This window comes from Gorilla gorilla, chromosome 9 (assembly GCF_029281585.2).
Source record: "Gorilla gorilla gorilla isolate KB3781 chromosome 9, NHGRI_mGorGor1-v2.1_pri, whole genome shotgun sequence".
NCBI lineage: Eukaryota > Metazoa > Chordata > Mammalia > Primates > Hominidae > Gorilla > Gorilla gorilla.
The window spans coordinates 76,639,948-76,660,359 of NC_073233.2; the positions used below are offsets into that span (position 1 = coordinate 76,639,948).

The 20,412-nt window shown below is 43.6% G+C and overlaps 1 protein-coding gene across 3 annotated transcripts in view; it reads right to left on the bottom strand.

Moving 5' to 3' along the window:
• Positions 1-20,412, bottom strand: part of TESMIN (testis expressed metallothionein like protein) — a 63,088-nt gene that overhangs the window by 18,504 nt on the left and 24,172 nt on the right. For 2 of the 3 annotated variants that reach the window (XM_055354690.2, XM_019037297.4), the window contains exons 7-10: positions 8,448-8,550; positions 5,882-6,019; positions 3,518-3,693; positions 1,005-1,139 (exon numbers count right to left, since the gene is read on the bottom strand). In XM_055354690.2, the coding sequence (XP_055210665.1) occupies positions 1,005-1,139; positions 3,518-3,693; positions 5,882-6,019; positions 8,448-8,550 (552 nt within the window). Of the gene's footprint in view, positions 1-78; positions 1,140-3,517; positions 3,694-5,881; positions 6,020-8,447; positions 8,551-20,412 lie in introns of those variants that run through there. The other variant, XM_004051680.3, reaches the window with a different exon arrangement.

The window sequence follows — 20,412 nt, forward strand, 5'->3', positions numbered from 1 at the left end:
AGAATATTCTCTCAATACATTTCAGGGTGGGTACTCATCAGATGAACACATTTTCAGTTACTAAGTTAATGACAACAATTGAAGACATTGGAAATTTTTATTCATCTTTGCTTTACAACAGAACCAAAAGCGTCAACTTAAGAATTCATTTTACCTGCTGGTTTCCACAAGCTAGTTATGTGAACCATGTTTTACAAACAATAATAATATTACAACAATAATTATGGAGAAGTTAATTGGATAATAGAGCTTTTCGACAATTCAAGTAGAAACACAGAAGAAACTGGATAATTTTAAGTCCTCTAACTCAAGACATGCTGGTGCAAGCCCGGTCTGTGAGGCCCCATTGCCTGCGTCTCCCGGGGGCCTTAGGAAAGACTGACAGTTCGCGTGCCTCTGGGGAAATATCTACGCTACAGAAAATCTTTGGGTGTTCAGTAGTTCTCTAGAGATTTTAAGTGGTATCACAACAGCCCATCCGGAGAACTTATTTCTAAATAATTTGAAAAACAAACAAGAAACCATTAGGGTTTTCATGCAGAGCAGCCTCTAGAGCAACATTCTCTGAGAGGAAGAGTCGACCAGAGTGAGCTCTCCGCAGGGCCTGCTCTGCCCTCCCCTGCCCCGCTCTGCCCTTCGCAGGGCCTGCTGTGCCCTCCCCTGCCCTGCTCTGCCCTCCGCTGCCCTGCAGACACTCTCCCAGGACTATGGGAACCCAAGCTCTCCCCTCTGGGCCAGACAAACAATGCTCAGGCCACGCACCTCCTCAGAAAAGGGGGCATGGGTTGCCACATCTTCAGAGAGCTCTGAGTAAACTCCCTGGGCCCAGGGATGCAGGGGAGCCTGGTTGTTGCTGCAGAGCCAGCCTCATGTTCCCCTAAACAACCTTTCTAAACTAGAGATTTCTAGACTAAGACAAAATCAACATGCATTCACACTTTATACTCTACTCCATTTTCAATCCCTTAGATTTAAACTCAGTGTGGAGAATCTGCGATAAGCACCTTCCAAATTCCTCCAGGATCATCTGCTCTGCCAGGCACTTGGAGCAGTGTTCTTTCTCGGCCTCTTCTCCCTGAGCAAGCAGGCAGGCGCATGTGGCCTCCACCACCTCCCAGGAGATGCATGAGGAAGGCCGCCTGTCAGAAACAGAGCAGTTAAAGGCCGCTCAACAGTGCACCGTTTCTACCTACAGTACTATTTATATTCAACAGAACATTGCTTGTCCATGCTATTTTAAAGAACATCATCCACTAAAATCTAACGTTGTCTTCCTCATACTGGAAACTTAGGCTGGGCACAGTGGTCTGTAATCCCAGCCCCTTGGGAGGCCAAGGCAGGAGGATGGTCTGAAGCCAGGAGTTCGAGACCAGCCTGGGCAACAAAGTGAGACCCTTTTTTTTTTTTTGATACTGAGTCCTGCTCTGTTGCCAGGCTGGAGTGCAATGGCACGATCTCGGCTCACTGCAACCTCCAACTCCCTGGTTCAAGTGATTCTCCTGCCTCAGCCTCCTGAGTAGCTGGGATCACAGGCATGCGCCACCACGCCTGGCTAATTTTTGTATTTTTAGTAGAGACAGGGTTTTGCCATGTTGGCCAGGATAGTCTCGATCTCCTGACCTCATGATCTGCCCTCCTCGGCCTCTCAAAGTGTTAGGATTACAGGCGTGAGCCACCACACCTGGCGGAGACCCTGTCTTTAAAAAAAAAAAAAAAAAAGAAAGAAAAGAAAAGAAAGAAAGGATTAACTGGTTTTAGAAGAATAACACATAGGACAAGTAAATCTGTCCGTTTTTGACATGCCTCTCATGGCGGGTTTGAAATTTCCTCAAAATTAGATTCACTGACGAACCCAGAGGATCCCGGGCTACAGTGTCAAGCACGTGGGCCAGGCAGGAAATTGCAGAGGCAGGACTCTTGGCTGAGGCAGGGCACGGGGACAAGCCGAGCAGCTTTGCTCTGAGTGCTGTCCACGCTGGGTGTCTGCCTGTCCTCCCCGCAGGCCCACGTGCAGCCAGAGAAGGCCAAGGTTCTGAGGACTCACCTGTCAAACCTTGGGGTCCTGCTGTCAGGACAGCCTTCCCCATCAATGCCGCTTGGAGCTGTGAAAGAGGTTCTGGAAGACAAGCTGAACCGCATCACATAGCGCCAGCTATTCTCCCCACTGAGCTCAGGGGGCAACTGTGGCTTAGCTAGATAGCAACCCAGGTGACGCTAAGTCGAAAAATTTTCAGGAAAACTTTATAAAACATTAAAAAGTGTTGGATTATAAAAATAAAGCAAAATGTTGGATTAAAGTCTCTCTATAAAGACAATACATGACGACGTTGGTTGAAGAAGAAAAGACAGGGCTGCCCTTGGGAAAAGAAGGACTGCTAACACTGCAAGACCAGGCTCCAATGTACAGGCCCCCGCCGGACTCCACAGAACACACATCCTGCTGCAGGCGATGACATTTTCACACATCACTTCACAGACAACGCAGCCAGGTTTTGGTAAATTTTTACTGATAAAGACCTCTGTGGGTCAGCTGGGTGCGGTGGCTTACGCCTGTAATCTCAGCAGTTTGGGACGCAGAGGTGGATGAATCACAGTTCAGGAGTTCGAGACCAATATGGCGAGACCCCATCTCTACAAAAAGTAGAAAAATCAGCCGTATGTGGTGGTGCGTGCCTGTAGTCCCAGCTACTCAGGAGGCTGAGGTGGGAGGATCACCTGAACCTGGGGAGGCTGAGGCTGCATGAGCTGTGATCGCACCACTGCACTCCAGCCTGAGCAACTGAGTGAAAACCCTGGCCTCAAAAAAAAGACCCCTGTAGGTCACAATCATGAGTATTTCTGATATCTCTCTAACCAAATAAGCATGAATTTGGCTTTGCAAAATATTAATTAATGACATCTGGTAGTTTATCATGATATGACCATTACATTGAACTCAAAGAAGTTTTTTTTAAACAAATGAATGGAATCTAATAGATAGTAAAATTATGACTCAACTTTGAGAACTACTAGGATTACAATGTGGCTTCAAAACTGATAAATGCAAAATTATCCAACTAATCCGGATCCACAATTGCTTAGTAAGGAAAACAATCTGGACCAAGTACAGCTCTTTGCTGCCACTTCCCACGATAAAGGATAGGGAGGTACGCGCTGTCTTTGCTGCACCGGGTCGTTGTGGCTCTATATTAACGCAAAGGCAGTGTCAGAACTCTGCTAGCCCTGCTGGTGATCCTGGCAGCAGGGCTCTTTTGTCTGGTACAAAACGGGAGTAACTCAGACAGTGAGGATGAGAAGACAAAGAGGACAAAACAGGTTTCTGCAGCAGGGCCTCTAAGGAAACACAGTGGCCACCCAGGATTAGCCCATGGAGGGAGGAACGGCTTCCCTCTGCCCCCAAACACACGCCCGCCCCTGCAGGCTCACACATTCTTTCCAGTGTATAAATTGTCCTTAATTCTCCTCTCAAATTAACCTCTGTTCCCTCTATTAGCAGAGGTTAGTTCAAAGTACCTACCTATCGTGACTGAATCTTGGAAGTCCTGAAAATTTCGTTGGTGGCAGGTAACGGCTGCCTTCCAAACCTCCAGTCTGCATGTAGTTTGGCATGCTCATTAGTGTCTTTCGTTCTGGGCTTTCTTCATAATTTTTGCAACCAATGCATTTGCAAATAGAAGAACACATAATTTGGGCCTGGTAATATAAAATGCTTCAATAAAATTAGGTTGTCTCACAAGTCATCAAAAACTGACAAATTCTATTTGGACCTTAAATAATTCTTCATGTATATTTGCCCATGACAGAGAGTGTGTGGGTGTCTGTGTGTGTTGAGTGTGAATGTGTGGGTGAGAGCGTGTGTTGAACGTGAGTGTGTGTATGAGTGTGTGTGGGGTGTGTGTGTTGAGTGTGAATGTGTAAGAGTGTGTGTGTTGAGCGTGTATATGAGTGTGTGGGGTGTGTGTGTGTGTCGAATGTGCGTGTGTGTGCATGAGTGCATGTGGGGTTTGGGTATGTGAGTGTGTGTTTATGTGTGAGTGAATGTGACTGTGTGTGTTTGAATGTGTGCGTTTGAGAGTGTGTGTGTGTGTGTGTGACCTGCAGTTTTCATCACGTGCTGCTGTTGTGGAGATGCCGTAGTCCTGCTGCTGACAGAGTGGAGGCCGAGTGTATGGGTGTGAGTCCCAAGCAGAGAGAGGGTGTTGCTCTCCCTTCTCTACCTGAGAGCCAGCAGGCTGCTTCTTTGACTTGTTTTGAAGAAAGCCTGCCTTAGCTGATTATAAAACTCTAGCTTATGGTTCTCTTTCAGCATGTGAGGCTATTATGCTGGTTCTATGGGTGCAGAGAATGTACAAGAGAGTAGAATTCGAAACCTGCCTGAGAGCAGGCCTGTGGCTGGAAGCTGTCAGGGGAGACCTCTCCTGCTGCCTTGTGGGTGGATTTTGTTTCAAGCTTTTCCTGGCAATGTGATGCTCAGGGGGCCGGCATGTCCCATCTGTACCCAGCAAGCCCCCTCTTGCCCCCTCATGCCAAATTCTTGCTCATGTGGGCCCCAGGGGCTGACCGAGAGCTGGCACTGCCAATCACTATGGTTTTTGGCTTTCTCTTTCCTTCAGCCCCCCGGGGATTTCCCTCTGTTCTTTCCAGCTGAGAGATGCATCTTCAGGGGGATGCGTTCTGTTTCATCTGCACCTCTGGGTGTTTTGAAGCAGGAGGGTTTTCAGAGTTTCTAGTCTACACGAATGCCAGAGACTAAAGAGCAGTGCTATCCCTTTCCTCTGAGCCTGCACATTCTGTGGGCTGTGCCCAGCATAGGCTCTGCCTTGGGGAAGTGGGCTGAGCCACAGTTCCATGGCAGCCAGTGAAGGTGTTTTGCAGGACAGAGGAGCTGCTATGGGTGCGATTGGAAGTGGTTCCTCGGGGGTGATGTCAGTCCTGTTTCAACTGTGCATCTCTGTCGTGTTTTGACTGTGTTTTCCACATCCGAGCTGGGGAGTGTGGGGTCCACCTTCCCAGGTCTTTCAGTGCATTTCTCAAGCCCAACCCTCTGTGACAGACAGCCTTTGAAAAGTATAATTCACAGGAACCCCCAAAAGACCTCAAGCAAACCAAAACAGAGGTTTGTAAGGAAGGTTTGCTCGGCTGTTCCCCTGATAGGGCCTAAGGGTTCCCTCACTTTCTCTTTCCTCCTTTCCCTCAACACAAAGGAAAAGAGAAATAGCAAAGAGAGGTGAAACAGCGACAGCACTGAAGGGGAAAGTGGGTCCTCATTAATCTTTGGGAAAAGAAAAAGCTTTTGTCCAGGCCGTGATCTGCAGCTTGCTTTGTTAGCCTCTCTCCATTGGCTTAGGCTGGCTGTCCATTCTGGTCTCTGATGGGGCTGTGAGCCAGGGAGGAGCTACCCTTGGTCAAAGCACCAGGTGAATGGATGTCTGGGGACAAGCGCCACAGGGACTTGGAACAGACTGAGACTTTGAGGCCAAACTGTCCCCCACGGCCCCACCTAGAGCACCTGGGCTTTACTCAGGGAGGAAGAGGCACGGCTGCCCTCCGGGAGCTTCTACCCTGTTGGAGGACCAGCGTGGATCAGTGGCCGCGGAGGGACAAAGCCACGCAGAGGGCACCCTCACTGGGTACTCAGGGCTGGGCTCAGGGGAAGCAACATGCTCCAAAAGGAGCCCTCAGCAAATTGACCTGGTTCACAAAGCTCAGCTGTATTTGGGAAATTAATTCAGATTAATGTAAGTGTCCTTCTAGAAACTCTGGAAGAAAAAAATAATTACATTTATCTTTTTAAATTACAGCAAAGTTTTTTTAACCACAAAAGTTACTCAACATATTTACCTGTGTTTTTTGTTAGTGAGTTAGGGAGCTGGGCACTAACCTCATAGCACTCGCAGTAATTCTTCAGGCAGCCTGACCTCCTGCAGTTGCACCCTTTGTTGTGCTGGGGCTTGACATTGCCCAATTGGCCCTTCCCAATTTTTGGCTGGAAAGCTTCTGGATTTCTACCAAGACATGCCTAGGGTAGAATGGGAAGCTCCATCAGGATGGATTTTATCATTTAAAACTCAGCTCAATGAAGGGCATCTCATTTGAATCTGATTGTTGTAAAAGATGCCACAATAAACAGAGTCTCTTGACATGGTTCAGAAGGTGCAGCCCCTTCTTGTTTGATTTCAATTTGTTTCCATACACAAAAAGATATATTGTAGCTAAGGTTTCTTCATGTTTTGTTTTCTGAGTTTCCAAGTCTTACATATTTACTGTAAAAAAAAATAGATGGTAAAGATGCAAAGAAAATCATTATTTCCGTGTGGACACATTTCCATCCAGCATTTCTGGGGCCCTCTTTCCTAAGATGGTTGAGACCATGGACCATACTAGCAGCTCGCACTGCCTGATCACAACTCAACACACCATGTGCCAGGCTTCTTTCCATGGGATTTATATATACATGCCCTCTCATTTAATCCTCAGCAACTAACGCATGATTGTTTTATACCCGGAGAAACCCAGGCACCGAGAGGTTAAATAACTGCTGGTAAGTGGCGAGATCCTGATTCAAAGTCCCTGTGCTGACTTCAAAGCAGGTCTCAACCGCTGGGCCATGGCTTTCTCAAGCAATACACACGATATGTTATCCAGGTCTATTTGTTGTCCCTTTTTAATCTATCTATACACACAAATACATACATATTTTTACATACAAAACAATTCAATGCTCTTTGTAAAAATTCAAATACAGAGGTCACAGTGGAAGTCCGTGGCCTCCGTTCCGCCTCCTGGGGTTGACATTTGGAATCGGTGCTGTCCAGCAGCATGGCCCCTAGCACAGGGCCATCGCTGCAGAATGTGCTGCTGGACAGCCCCCGCCTGCGGTGCGCGGCTTTAGGCATTTTCACGGATCACTGAAGTGTGACAGGCAGTGGAGGCACACATCTGCAGCTGTGGCATGATGATCTTGTGCATGTGTGCACACCTGTGTACCTGTGCACACCTGTGTACCTGCTACCAAGGTCAAGTTAGAGGACAGGCGGCCCCACAGGTTGCCTTGTGACTCCTCCTCAGCGGTGCACCCCCGCGGGGAATGCTCTTCAGACATAGAGGGCTTTAGGTTTGCCTATGCTGGTGCCTCAGGTAAGTGGAATCCCACAGCTTGTACTCCCATGTCGGCTGCCTCCCTCAGATAACAACTAGGAGGTCCGTCCGCACTGCTGCTCTTAGCTGTAGCTCCTGCTGTTCATCAATGCGTCAATTCATCCATTCTACCACGGATGGACATTTGGGCTGTTTCCAGTGCCTGGCTACTCTGAATGAAGCTGCTGTGAACATTCCTGTACAAGTCTCCCGGTGGACATTGGCGCTTGTTTCTATTGGCTATATTTGTAGGAAGGAAATGGCTGGATCATAGCATACACAAAGGTTTAGTTTTGGTAGCTATTGTCAAACAGTTTCCCGAAGTGGTTGTGCTCCTTTATATGCCTATCAGCAATGTATGAAAATTCCAACCCTTTTTGTTTTTACAGTTTTAACTGTAGATAGTATTCTTTATCCCTAAATAAAATGTACTAAAGTTTACATGCGTGACAATTTTCTTCTGTCCTATGGATCTGGCTATATCAAAATTGGTAAGATATTTCAAGTCATTTATCCATAATTCAAGAGGAGAATTAAATTATTTTAGAAAACAATGCAGAGAGCAGCCACACCCTTATAATTGTGTTCTATTTGCACAGGACAATCTCAGGTCTACAGTCAATGGCTCTCAATTTCCCTTCGTGAATGAGTGGGCACTGGAAGTGTCTCCCTGGAGTGGGTTGACAGCCTTGAGCCTAACTGTCCCTCCCTTATCCCTGATTATCTTTTGTGCCTAAAGAAAGGGATAAAAGCTGCAAGCTCCTGTGTTTAGCCTTCAGCAGAGTGGCCATCGGGGCCATCAAAGTAACCTTTTGCGTCTCTGGGAAAACCTAGATTCTTCTCTTTTTCTGGAAGCTGAGGGGTGAAATTTAAATTGTTAAATTTTACAATTGAAAATGTAGGCTGCCTGAGCACTTTCCCCCAGCCTTCTCACGCAGTGGACTGTCTACACCTTTGCGGCTACACTGCTCCAGCTCATGCTTATCTGCTATGTAAGATGACCCCAAATGTCTAAACTCCAAGATAAAGTGGACATTCGCATGTTCTTGAATCAGAACCTTCCTAGACTGCTGCATCTCTGAAGCCTTCCCACATAATAAAAGGGAAAAGGCCTTTCTTTGCCTACCACTTTTACAACAGCCGCTTGTCGTGGTTCAATACCCCCACCGGCAGGAATCAAGTTGTATTCAATGTAAATTCTTCAAAACTGTGGGTTTTTTCCAATGAGGAATCTCTGAAGGTGATTTTATGAACATCTCAAACAGTTTGAAATGCTTTTAAAATGCATACATTTAATGGACATTTATTACCTTAATGGCTTTAAACCGTTCAATATCATGATGCAAGTTGTTGCAACAATTATTACAATTGCAGTTGTTGCAAAAGTCCCCACTGGCAAAGCAGTCACAGTACCTGTGAAGGAAAGGACAGAGTGAGTGGCAGGCACAGACGGCACAGTGAGTAGTGAAAAGAAGAGCACACACGTGTAAGGAAAGAGCGGGCAGTGTGCTGCAGTCAGAACACTGAATACTTTCATAGACGGCTCAGACTCCTTTTATATGAGAACTAGATCAACTAGGATAATGCTCACCAGTGACTAACACAGAAGGGAGTAAAACTAGTTAAAACCATTCATTTCATAATATAGGATTTTGCAAAGCAAAACAATTTCCTGTCAAATCCATTGCATCAATCAATCCTCCCTGGCCCCTAATTGCCCTCCGCCATTTTCCAAGGAGTGCAATAAGTTTGGTGGGCAGAAACATCAAGTAATGAAGAGCTGTCCCCATCAACCATCCCAGTCCATCCAACATGACTGAAGGTGTGTTCACTTCTTCACCAGACCTTGACTTTGAGTGAAAACTAATGGGACCCAGAGGTGGAACCTGGCCTAGGCCTTAACTCGTTTTCATTCTGTGAGGGGGAAGTGAATGGCAGAGGAAAGGAATGGATGAGGCGGCTGCAGTCACACCTCTTGGTTGTAATGCGAGGGTTGTTCGAGAATCCTGAGTCTAGTGAAGCCCTTGGAGTGCACACCACCATGCCCTGTGACTCCTGGGGCCACACAGGTGGGTGGCAGTGCTGTGGATTGTCTCTGAGGGCTTCCTGGGAGAGCCGCCAGTGCTGGCAGCCAGTCCCCCTCCCAAGGTCTTGTAAGACGCCTGCTCCTGCATTATAAGGCAGAGGTGTTTACAGGCACGTGCTTTACCCTTACCGGGATGGGCAAGGGCGACGCTCTCCTTAACTCATGTGAAAATGTAGCATCAAGGCAAGGACTCCTACTGTGCCACCTATGACCCGCGCCCCAGAGAGCCACCCCATGGCTTCCACCTGTGACCAGAGAAGACCCCTGTCGCTGTCTTCTGTGAGCATGGTTCATCGAAAAGAGCTTCCAACTTGTTTTCCACATCGGCTCTGCCGCCTTCTCCCCATGTGCCAGTCAGCTTTGCAAGCTGTAGAGTGGGAATCGTGGTGCTCAGCCTCCCAGTCCCAAAGCGCTGCTGAGGGAAACCCTGGGCGTGTGAAGCTTCCCATAGTGCTGCAGGAACACGGCGAGGGCCGTGCAGGAGACCAGAGGTCTGCAGAAGCCTCTCTGGGGCAGAATTCCCAAACACAATTCTTTTCATAATTATTATTTTCATATTTTAAAATAATATTTTAATGTCAAGTCAACAGGAAAGTAAAGAGGATCATTAGAGGCCAAAAAGACAAGAAATTGTGAACCCAGAGAGGCGAGTTCTGCAGCAGCTAAGTGCTGCCCTGGGGCATCTGCCAGTCCCTAGGGACCCGGAGCTTGGGTTCCAATGTGCAGCAGACAGGAGACAAAGTCTGGGCATCAGACCAGAGACCCCTCATAAAGTGTGGATCCCTGAAAGGCGAGCTCCCCAAGGAGTGAATTATTAGAGACAACTCCACTCCACAACAGGGGAGAGGAGAGACACATCCCCTGCAGGGAGAAAGGGGAACTATAGAGGTCTCTCCTGAGCCTGCAAGCCACGCAGATGGAAAGAAGGGAAAGGGGACAGTGACAGAAGATTTGGACACCAGATAGCAGAGGGGCGAGAGAACTGGCGTGGCAGACTCAAGAATGCTGAACCTGAAGTCAGCAGGAAAGAGCTGGGAAGGAGCTTCGGAAGGCTCTGGAATGGGCAGCACCAGGTTCCTCCAAGGGAGAGCAAAGCCAGGCGAGATAAGAAGAGAACCAGGGGGATTCTCTGCAGGAAGGCACGAGTCCCCAGATGACTCCTCCTTCCTAAGCAGCTGGGACCCCCCTGCCACCGTGGCAGAGACTAAAAGTGACTCTCTCGGAGCAAAACCATTGGGCGTGGGATATGATAATGAACAAATCCAAGAAAAGTGATTGTTGAGACCCCTAGGTTTCTTCTACTCAGCTTCTAGCATTCTAGCAGGAGACTAGAAAAGCCTCCTCTGAGGACTCTGACCAGCCCAGGAGAAAATATCTAGAATTTGACATTGAGCTTTCCCAATAAAATAGCTAAGTGACCACCCTGTGGTGAAGCTACAGTGACCAAGCCCTCAGCAGTGCACCTGCAGGCCCAGTCAGCCCACACCTCAGCTACAGCCCCCAGACAGCCCACTCCTCAGCTACAGCCCCCCGGTCAGCCCACCCCTCACCTGCAGCCCCCAGTCAGCCCACGCCTCACCTACAGCCCCCAGTCAGCCCACACCTCATTCTTAAGTATGAGCAGAGTGACGCCCAGGGATCCACAGACATGTTAGGAAATCTTCCAGAGTACGAAAGACAGAGGCCCAGAGAAACGGACCATGCATGGAAAAGAAAACTAGGAGGAAAGTGGTATCAACAGCCTTAGAGAGACTAAGAAAAGTTATTGATCGATGAAACAGGAAAATAATTCTTATTAAAAAATCTCAGGATATGAAAAAAGATATTTTAGGAAGCAAAAAAGTAATCACAGTGATGAAAGACCTAGAAGGTATGAAAACTAGAACTAATCAGAGGAGAAAGCAACAGTGGGCCAGACTAGAAAATCCAACATTTATGTAGTAAGAATTTCAGAAATACTGAATATTAAGAATGAAGGGGTTACAATAATTCCAGAACATTTCCCAGAACTAAAGGCCATGAGTTTCTGAAGGGAAAGGACCTGCCTTGGGCTCTGCACAGTAGCTAGGAAAGAGACTGGAACCAAGACAGCATGAGCACATTCTGCAGCACTGGGAATAAGAGATGATCCTCTATGGTTCTAGAAAGTATAAAACAGTTTTCATACAGAGGATCAAGAAAAACAATGATGTTAAAATTCCACTAGCAACATTGGAAGTTAGAAGAAATGCAGTAAGGCCTTCAAAAGTCCAAAGAAAAACCATTTCCAACCTGAAGTTATACTCCCAATCTAAATTATCATCTAAGCATGAGGATAGACTAAGACATTTTTAGACACGTAAGGTCTGAAGAAATTACATCCCATGTACTCTTACTCATGGAAGCTACTGGAGAAGGCACTGCACCAAAATGAGGCCGTGAATCCCACAAGGAAGATGCGGGCTCCAGGAGTCAGGAGCCCAAACATGACAAAGAAGCTGGTGAACCCCTTAGCATGATAGTAGAGGAGAGTCCAAGACGGGAGCTGCACGCAGGCCTGGAAACCAGCCCCTCCATGGCAGGCCAGGCCAGGCAGCTCAGGAAAAGCCTTCACGACAGGACTGACAGTGCCCCCACTTCTGGGCATGTTGAGAAGACTGTTACACAACCAGAGGAGAGGTTAGTATTATGTTAGTGTTGTGTGCATAGAAGACTAAGTACTGGGTATGAACAGAAAGGGAAAGGTAAAGAAGTTCAGGAAAGGATAATTCATGAAGGCTCAGCAGGGACCAGAGTTTTCATCGTCATAAAAATGTAAAGACTCAATGCTAATCTAACCAAGTCTATCTCATGTCTGGGTGTGGGAAATGTGTGTGTTGGTAGGGGTTGGTGTGTGAGTGGGAGAGGAAATAAAGCTAAATCCACATTTCCCACAGTACAAAAACAATAGATCACACCAAACTGAAAAGCCGAGGAGTAATTCAGACCTGTTATTTAGACTTATGGAAGCAAATATTAGAAGATTCAGTTAAAAGAGTTGAAAGTTCCTGGGGGGCAGAAAATAAGGAACAATTGTCAGGGTACTACTATGTTTTGTCATGAGCCTGGTACAATTATGTGGCTCTCTAAATTATATGTGTATGTGATTTGGATAAAAATAATAAACTGAGAGTAAGACAGAATAAAAGATAAAGAAATTAGTCTAGATGCAGCACAGAAGACAGATTGCAAATATACAAGAGAGGTTAAGAGAAACAGTCAAGAGTTAGAGAGGCTAATGTGTCTGTCTGGTGAGCATTACGGAAGGAGAGAGGAGAGAAAATGAGGGAGAGGCATCTTTGGAGTGAGGATATCCGTGAGTTTTCCGGAACTGATGATAACTGTGGATGCTCAGATTTAGGAAACCTAATGAACTCTAAGAAAGACAAACAAAAAGAAAAACCAAAGACAAAAAGAAAATCTCAAATGCACCAGAGAAGAAAGATACATTACCTAGACTTGCATCTGACTGCTTGTTAGAAATAATGGGAAACAGCAGACTGTTTTCAAAGCATTGGCAGAAAAAACCTGACAACCTAGAATTGCATACCCAGTAAAAGTATGTTTACTCACCAAGGTCCAGGCTAGGCACACTTCTTTTTTTCACTGTACACTCTTTTGCTGACTGATTTTATTAACTTTTGCCCTTTTAATCTTTTGAAGATTTTAAAATCTGTTTTCACCAAACCTGCTCTCTCTCCCACACTCCAGACCCTAAAATCCTTATTGTTTTATTTCCCAAACATAATGAAAGGGTGGGCTGTCCACATGTGCTCTTATCATTCCTCATCTCCCATTCATTCTTTAACCTTTGCGTTCAGATTTCCTCCTCCTGCCTACAGACTCTCAAAGGCAATCAACCAGCTCCTGGAAAACCCAGGGCTCTCTTCACTGTTATTGAGAGCTTTAGACCCTACTGTGTTCCAGAACCACATCCCAGCTTCCAGTCAGAAATCTCTATCTTCAATTCAGCGTGTCCACCCCTCCACCCACGGTCTTCATCTGCACCCCTCGTGCTCCTCCAGCCACTCTCTCCTCCTGTGCTTGCTCTCCATCCATGGTGTTACCATCTGCCCAGTAACACAGCCCCTGCGTTGGTTCTGACAATTACCTTGCTCTGTTTCCCCACATCCAAGGGTTGCCAAATCTACTGATTCTGGCTCAGAAATGTCTTTTATTAATTTCATTTTTGATAAATGTAAATCATATTTATTGTGGAATTTTAAAAAATACAAATAAGTAAAAAGAAACAAATTACATCCAATCTGAATCTCATTCCCTAGAGATGATCATTTGATGAATATATTTCAGACTTTTTCTGTAAAACTATACATACTGAAATAAGTATATGTTGTTTGGTTACAGATTATATGTAAACAAAAATAAGATCATATTCTACAAACTGTTTCAGTGTGCTTTTATTACTTATGAATAGAAGTAATAAAGATAACATCTTTCTTTTATTACTCATCAGTATGTTATGAATGTTTCCCATGTAAATAGATTTACATACCATTTTAATTGCTGTACATACCCCATACTATAGCAGCACCTTGATTTATTTAATAATTCACTTTATACTGAGCATGTAGATGTTTTGTATATCTTGGAAATATAAACAATACTATAGTAGTGGTGTTGGTCTTCTTTCTGTTCCTAGAACCATCCACCCTCCCTCTCTTGCCACAGGGCCTTTGCACCTGCTGTTTCCTCTGCCTACAACACTCTTAGCATCCACTTTCAATCTACTTCCACCCAATGAACTCCCCCTAATCCAAACACACCTCCTCAGGGAAGCCTTCCCTGACTGGCATGCTTGCTCAACACGTCCCACCCCCTCAGCCCATTACTGCTCCTTTGCCACATTTTCCATGGTTCCACTCCGACCTTTAATTACGTGATGATTCATACGGGAATAGTCACTGTAGACTGTGAGTGCTGGGAGGGCAGGGACCGTAACTCTCTTGCTCACTCTGTCTTCCCTGTTCCTGAGATCATGGGCATTCAAAAATATTTACGGAATGAATGTATAAATGAGTGAAAAAATGATACAATGCATATGTTAGAAATGTCTCTGGAATCTGTGTTTTTTCCTTCATTGTTACCACCCCTGCCCGGGTTCAGGTCTGTGCTGCTGCAGTGGCCTCCTAATTAACCTCCCTTTCAACTTCCTCCACTTTGCCATTAGCACTAATTTTCCAAAACATAAATCAGGCAAAAATAAGCAAGCGAAAAAGCAGTAATCAGAAAATGCAAAATAAGATGGTATTGTATATTCCTAGTGGGGGTATAAAATGGTATGGCCACTATGGAAAGATACGGCAGTTCCTCAGAAAGTTACTATATGATCCAGCAATTCCACTTCTGGGTATGTACGCAAAAGGAGTGAAAGCAGGGACTCAACCAGATACCTGCTACAACAGTGTCCATTGCAGCATTAGGGTAAACAAAACATGATTCATCCATACAATGGAATATTATGCAGTCATAAGAAGAGAGGACATTCTGACACATGCTACAACATGGATGGCACTTTAGAAACACTATGCTAAGTGAACTAAGCCAGATACAAAGGGACAGATATTGTATGAGTCCATTTATGTGAAGGACTTAGAATAGTCAAAAGAAAGAAAGTAAAATAGGGGTTACCAGAGATTGGGGAAAGGGGATGATGGAGAGTTTGATGGGTATAGAATTTCTGTTTGGGATGATGAAAAAGTTCTGGAAGAATTCAGTGATGGTGTTTGCGCAACACTGTGAATATATTTCATGCCACTGAACTGTATATTTTAAAAGTTTAAAACAGTAAATTTTATGTTATGCATATTTTGCCACTATCTTAAAAGACAAGGCACAGAGCAGAATGTATGGAATGCTGCCATCTGAATGGGAAAAAGGAACCTAAATAAAACTTAAAACTTAAAAAAAAAAAAAAGTTGTTACAAATAAGTCCCTATGTGTCAATAATCAGACAAAGAATGCAAATAGATTAAAGAAAGCTATTGAACATGGGTTATTAGATTTGCTTTTTGAAAAATTCGGCTATATTTAACCTACAGAAGACACACCTAAAACAAAACTGCCACACAGAAAGTGCAAAACTAAAGGAATGTTATAAAGCATAACTCACTAATACTGCACTAGAGAAAGAAAACATGGTGCAGCAACATTACCGTCGGACAGAAAAACAACTGAAGGCAAAATGCGCCAAGATACAGAGGCATAGTCATTAACAACTGATGGAATAATTCACCAAAAAGATGTAGCAATCATGAATTTGTATGACCTTCATGCTATAGATTTGAAATATATAAAGCAAAATAGAATTATAAGGAAAAAGGAGACGAATTCATAATCTTAAGTGAGGGATCTAAACACATTTTTAGCAAAAACATAAAAATCACACAAAATTGAATAAGCAATTAGCAGATTTAAACAACAAAATAAGCCAGTGAATGGATAGATAACTGCCCCCAACAAATAGAGAATATACATGTTTTTCAAATTAATATAGAATATTTTCAAAATTGATTGTATTAAGTCTTCATTAAAGGAAGTCTTCATTAATTTCAAAGAATTGATGTACAGACTACATTATCTAACTACAGAGTAATTAAATGAAAAGAATTAACTAAAATATCATTTAAAAATATATACATATACATACACATATATGTATACATAATACAAATGTGGACACTATGAAATGTACATCTAAATAACTCATGAGGTAAAGAGAACATTACAATAAAAACGACAAGCTATTTCAAGCGGATGATAGTGAAAATACTGCATATCAACTCTTGTAGGATGCAGTAAAGTAGTCCATAGGGGTAATTTACAGCTTTAAGTGCATTTCCTAAAAAAAAAAAAAAAAATTTAAAGATTGAAAATAATAAGGTAAGCAGTTAACACAAAAAGCTAGCAAAACAAGAGAAGGAAATAATAAAGACAGCAGTAAAAAGCAGAAATTAATGTACTTCATGAACCACAACCAAGAAAATCAATAAAAGCAAAAGCTGGTGCTCTGAGAAGGCTGACAAAATAGACAACCTCTCCTAGAACTGATAGAGAAAGTCTAGAAAAGGTCAAAGGACATAATTATAGATACAGAGGTCATCTTTAAATATAGAATATATGAATACAAATATATGAATAAATTTGAAAGTTTTGAGGATTCAATACTTTTTAAGAAAAATATAAAATATCAAAATTGACTCAAGAAAAAACATAAAAAAGAAAACAAACTACAAAAGAAAGTGAATGAGTAACCTATCACCTTCACCACTCCAACTCCAATAGACACCAGACCCAGACAGTTTTTCAGACAAGTTTTTTCAAACGTTCAATGAACAAATAAATCCTACCTTACCCAAACTTTTTTAGAGGCTAGAGAAAAAGAAGCCAGTGGGGTGGGGATGGGGAGCCTAACTAACGCATTTTATTAGGCAATACAATATTGATACCAAAATGAAAGAATATATGAGAAAGAAAAATTACAGGTCTATCTCACTTGTGAACAAAGATTCAAAAATCCTAAAGAGCTAAATCTTACAGTACATAATAATCAAATTGGGCTTAATCCCTGGAATGCAAAGGCAGATTAACATTGGAAAGTTTGTTGTCATAGATATATTATGAGATTAAAAGAGGAAAACAATCTGATCATTTCAACAAATACATAAAAAGGCACTCAATAAAATTCACCAGTCCTTTATTATAATTCCAATAATTATAATAATAGCAAATCCCTTAGGAAACTAGGAATAGAAGGAAGCATCCTTAACCTGAGAAGGGCACGTAGCAGAGAAGCCAGTCAGTCCTGCAACAGCCACTTCCCCTTATCCTACAGTGGCAGCAATTGTAGTGGAGCATATGGTTGGCTCACCTCAAGAGTGCATTTCCCAGCTTCCTATTTAGTTGGCCCGACCACATGACTAGGCTGTGGCCAAAGGGCTATCAGTGGAAGTGATTATGACAATGCCGGTCTTGCCATGAAAGGTTAAGGAGTGTGCACTTGCCCTCCTGTTTTCTCTTCCCCAGTGTCTGGAAGATGAACATAAGGGTAGGGGCTGGTGCAGCCTTCTTAGACCACAAAATGCAAGCCCTCCATTGAAGATGTCAGGGCAACTAAGACAGAAATCTGAGACAATAACATTGATTAGCCACCATATTAGTCCTGAAATGGTTGTAGTTTTGAGTCTTTGTTATAGCATCTGAGTATGTATTCTACCTAATAAGGGCATCTCTCAAACACCTACAGCAACTATCTTATTTAGGGCAAGGCAAGGGAATTTTAGAAATATTTAGAATTTAGGAGGAATTCAACAGTGCCCCAGACCAGAACTTCCATTCATCACTATGAGGTTCTAGCCAGTATAATAAGGCAAGGAAAAGGGAAAAGAGTACAAAGTTGGGGAAGGTACCACGGTCCAACATCTGTGATAACATCATTGTTTAAATAGAAAGTTGAAGGAAATCCACAGACAAATCATTACAAATAAGAAGCAGAATTCATGTCTGGAGCGGGATTGAGAACCCCAAATCAGACACATGTGTAATCAAACCCTGAGAGCTGACGGGGCTGCACTGCAAATATCGTGGACTATATCTGTGTTTTGCCATACATGCTGCTAGACAATTAATTGTCCGTATGGAAAAAAATAAAATTGAATCCCTACCTAATGCCAATCACGAAAATCAATTCCAGGTGATTTAAAGCTCAATGACAAAAGCAGAAATGTAAAACTTTTAGTAGAAATTCTAACATCACATTTATCCCACCTTGATCTAGGTTGCAGTGAGCATCATTCCATTAAAGACGCTGTCCTGGAGGCGCAGACTGCCTCAGTGCTGGCACACTGGCAACACTGCAACACTTTTTGGGTCATCCTGCCCTGTGGCTTGCTGAGAGGGTGATGATACTGTTCAAGGAAATACTCATGATACCCTCTGTCAGATTCACTTCCCACAGGCATATTGAATCGTGAAATTTTAGTCTTGGTGGTTGAAAAGACCTAAAATGACAGTTTTTTTTTGTTGTTGTTGTTGGAAACGGGTTCTCACTATGTTGCCCAGGCTGGTCTCGAACTCCTCGGTTCAAACAATCCTCCTGCTTCAGCCTCCCAAAGTGCTGGGACTACAGGTGTGAGCTACCATGCCCAGCTCAGTGACATATATTCTAAACTCATTCTTAATTCATTGGCCATCCTGACATATTGCTTGCTATAAAACACTTAATAACATTGAATTAAATATTTAAAACCTTTTAGATGGCTATTTGAGCTGGTAAAAAATTGAGGAAACCCAACAGAGGGCAAAATTCAGAGGGCCAAGCTAAAACTGAAGCCTGAAGTGACCTCTGAAGCATCTGCTGATCCCAGCAACCAAAGGCGCTGGTTTTAACTGCTGCGTGGAGGAGAAAGGGGGAACTATGGCAACCCTAACTGTGGCAAACACTTACAAGGACATGTGCGATCTGCTGGGCTGTGCTCTAGGTGCTTTATGTATATTAACCCCAGTCGAAGGCACACTCAGGGTAGAAGGTCTGCTGCAGGATCCACACATGGACCAGAACTGCGGAGGGCTCTATCTACTCTGGGAACAAATGCCCTGAAAACAAATGGCAAGGAAATGTGCGTGTGATCCTGGCTGGTGGGAGGGGAGGAGGCTCACTTCAGGTTGAAATCTGAATTCATACTGTGCAGCCTAATAAAAAAAAAAATTAGCCAAAAATTGTTAGTCATCCAAGTTGGAAGTGCCACCAAGCTCCAAGTGGAAGCAAACAAACCTTCTCTGAAGAGCACATTCTCAAAACAAGCCTCAAAGAACTCCCACAGGGAAAGCCCCAGTGATTATAATTCACAGTTTAAAAAAATCACAAAATATGTGAGGTTCCAAGCCATAAGGAGAAAAATTCAAGAGATGAAACAAACACAGAATGAGACAGAGACTTTACTATAGTTATGAGCTACAGAGAAGATAATTATTTAATATTTTAAAATTTAAAATAAGAAATCAAAAGTGTGAGTAAGCAACAAGAGACTACCAAAAAAATGACCATCCAGATTTCACCTTCTACTCCACAGAATTCTGGTGGCAATAATTAATCTAGTTAATTAGAGACAAAAGGCCACGTGAAGAAACAATATCACAGACTGTACAATCTATGCCTGAAATTTTAGGGCTTGGGCTGGGTGCAGTGGCTTACACCTGTAATCCCAGCACTTTGGGATGCTGAGGTGGGAGGATTCCTTGAGCTCAGGAGTTTGAGACCAGCCTGGGCAACATAATGAGACCCTATTTCTAAAAAAAAATAAAAATAAAAAAGCTGGCTTGTGATAGCAGGAGGTTGAGGCAGGAGGATTGCTGGACCCCAGGAGGTCAAGGCTGCATTGAGCTATGATCATACCACCTTTGCATATCAATTCATCCAGCCTGGGTGACAGAGTGAGATCCTGTCTCAAAAAAAAAAAAAAAAAAATGAAATGAAACTGAGTCTGGATTTTCTTAAAGTCAATCAATATATGAAAGGGCTAATTAAAACTATCCTAAAAGGCTGAGTGCAGTGGCTCATGTCTGTAATCCCAGCACTTTGGGAGGCCAAGGTGGGCGGATCACTTGAGGCCAGGAGTTCAAGACCAGCCTTGCCAACATGGCGAAAACCCATCCTACTAAAAATACAAAAATTAGCTGGGCATGGTGGTGCATGCCTGTAATCCCAGCTACTTAGGGGGCTGAGGCACGAGAATTGCTTGAACCTGGGAGGTGAAGGCTGCAGTGAGCCAAGATCACACCACTGTACTCCAGCCTGGGCAACAGAGCCAGACTTTGTGTCAAAAACAAAAACAAAACAAAAAAACAAAAAAACTGTCCTAAAAAATATCTACACTCATGGTATAAAACCAATTCCTGCTTTTCTGAGAGGAAGAGACCTCTCTCCATCCTAGTGGACAGTGCTCCTTCTCACTCTATGAAATAATTGTCCAAAAATGTATAATTTAACATTTACAGGCAAACCTCATTTTATTGCACTTTGTTCTATTGGGCTTCACAGGTAATGCTTTTTTAATAAAACAAATTGAAGGTTTGTGTCAACTCTGCATCAAGCAAGTCTAACGGCTCCATTTTTCCAACAGTATGTGCTCACTTCATGTCTCTTTATCATATTC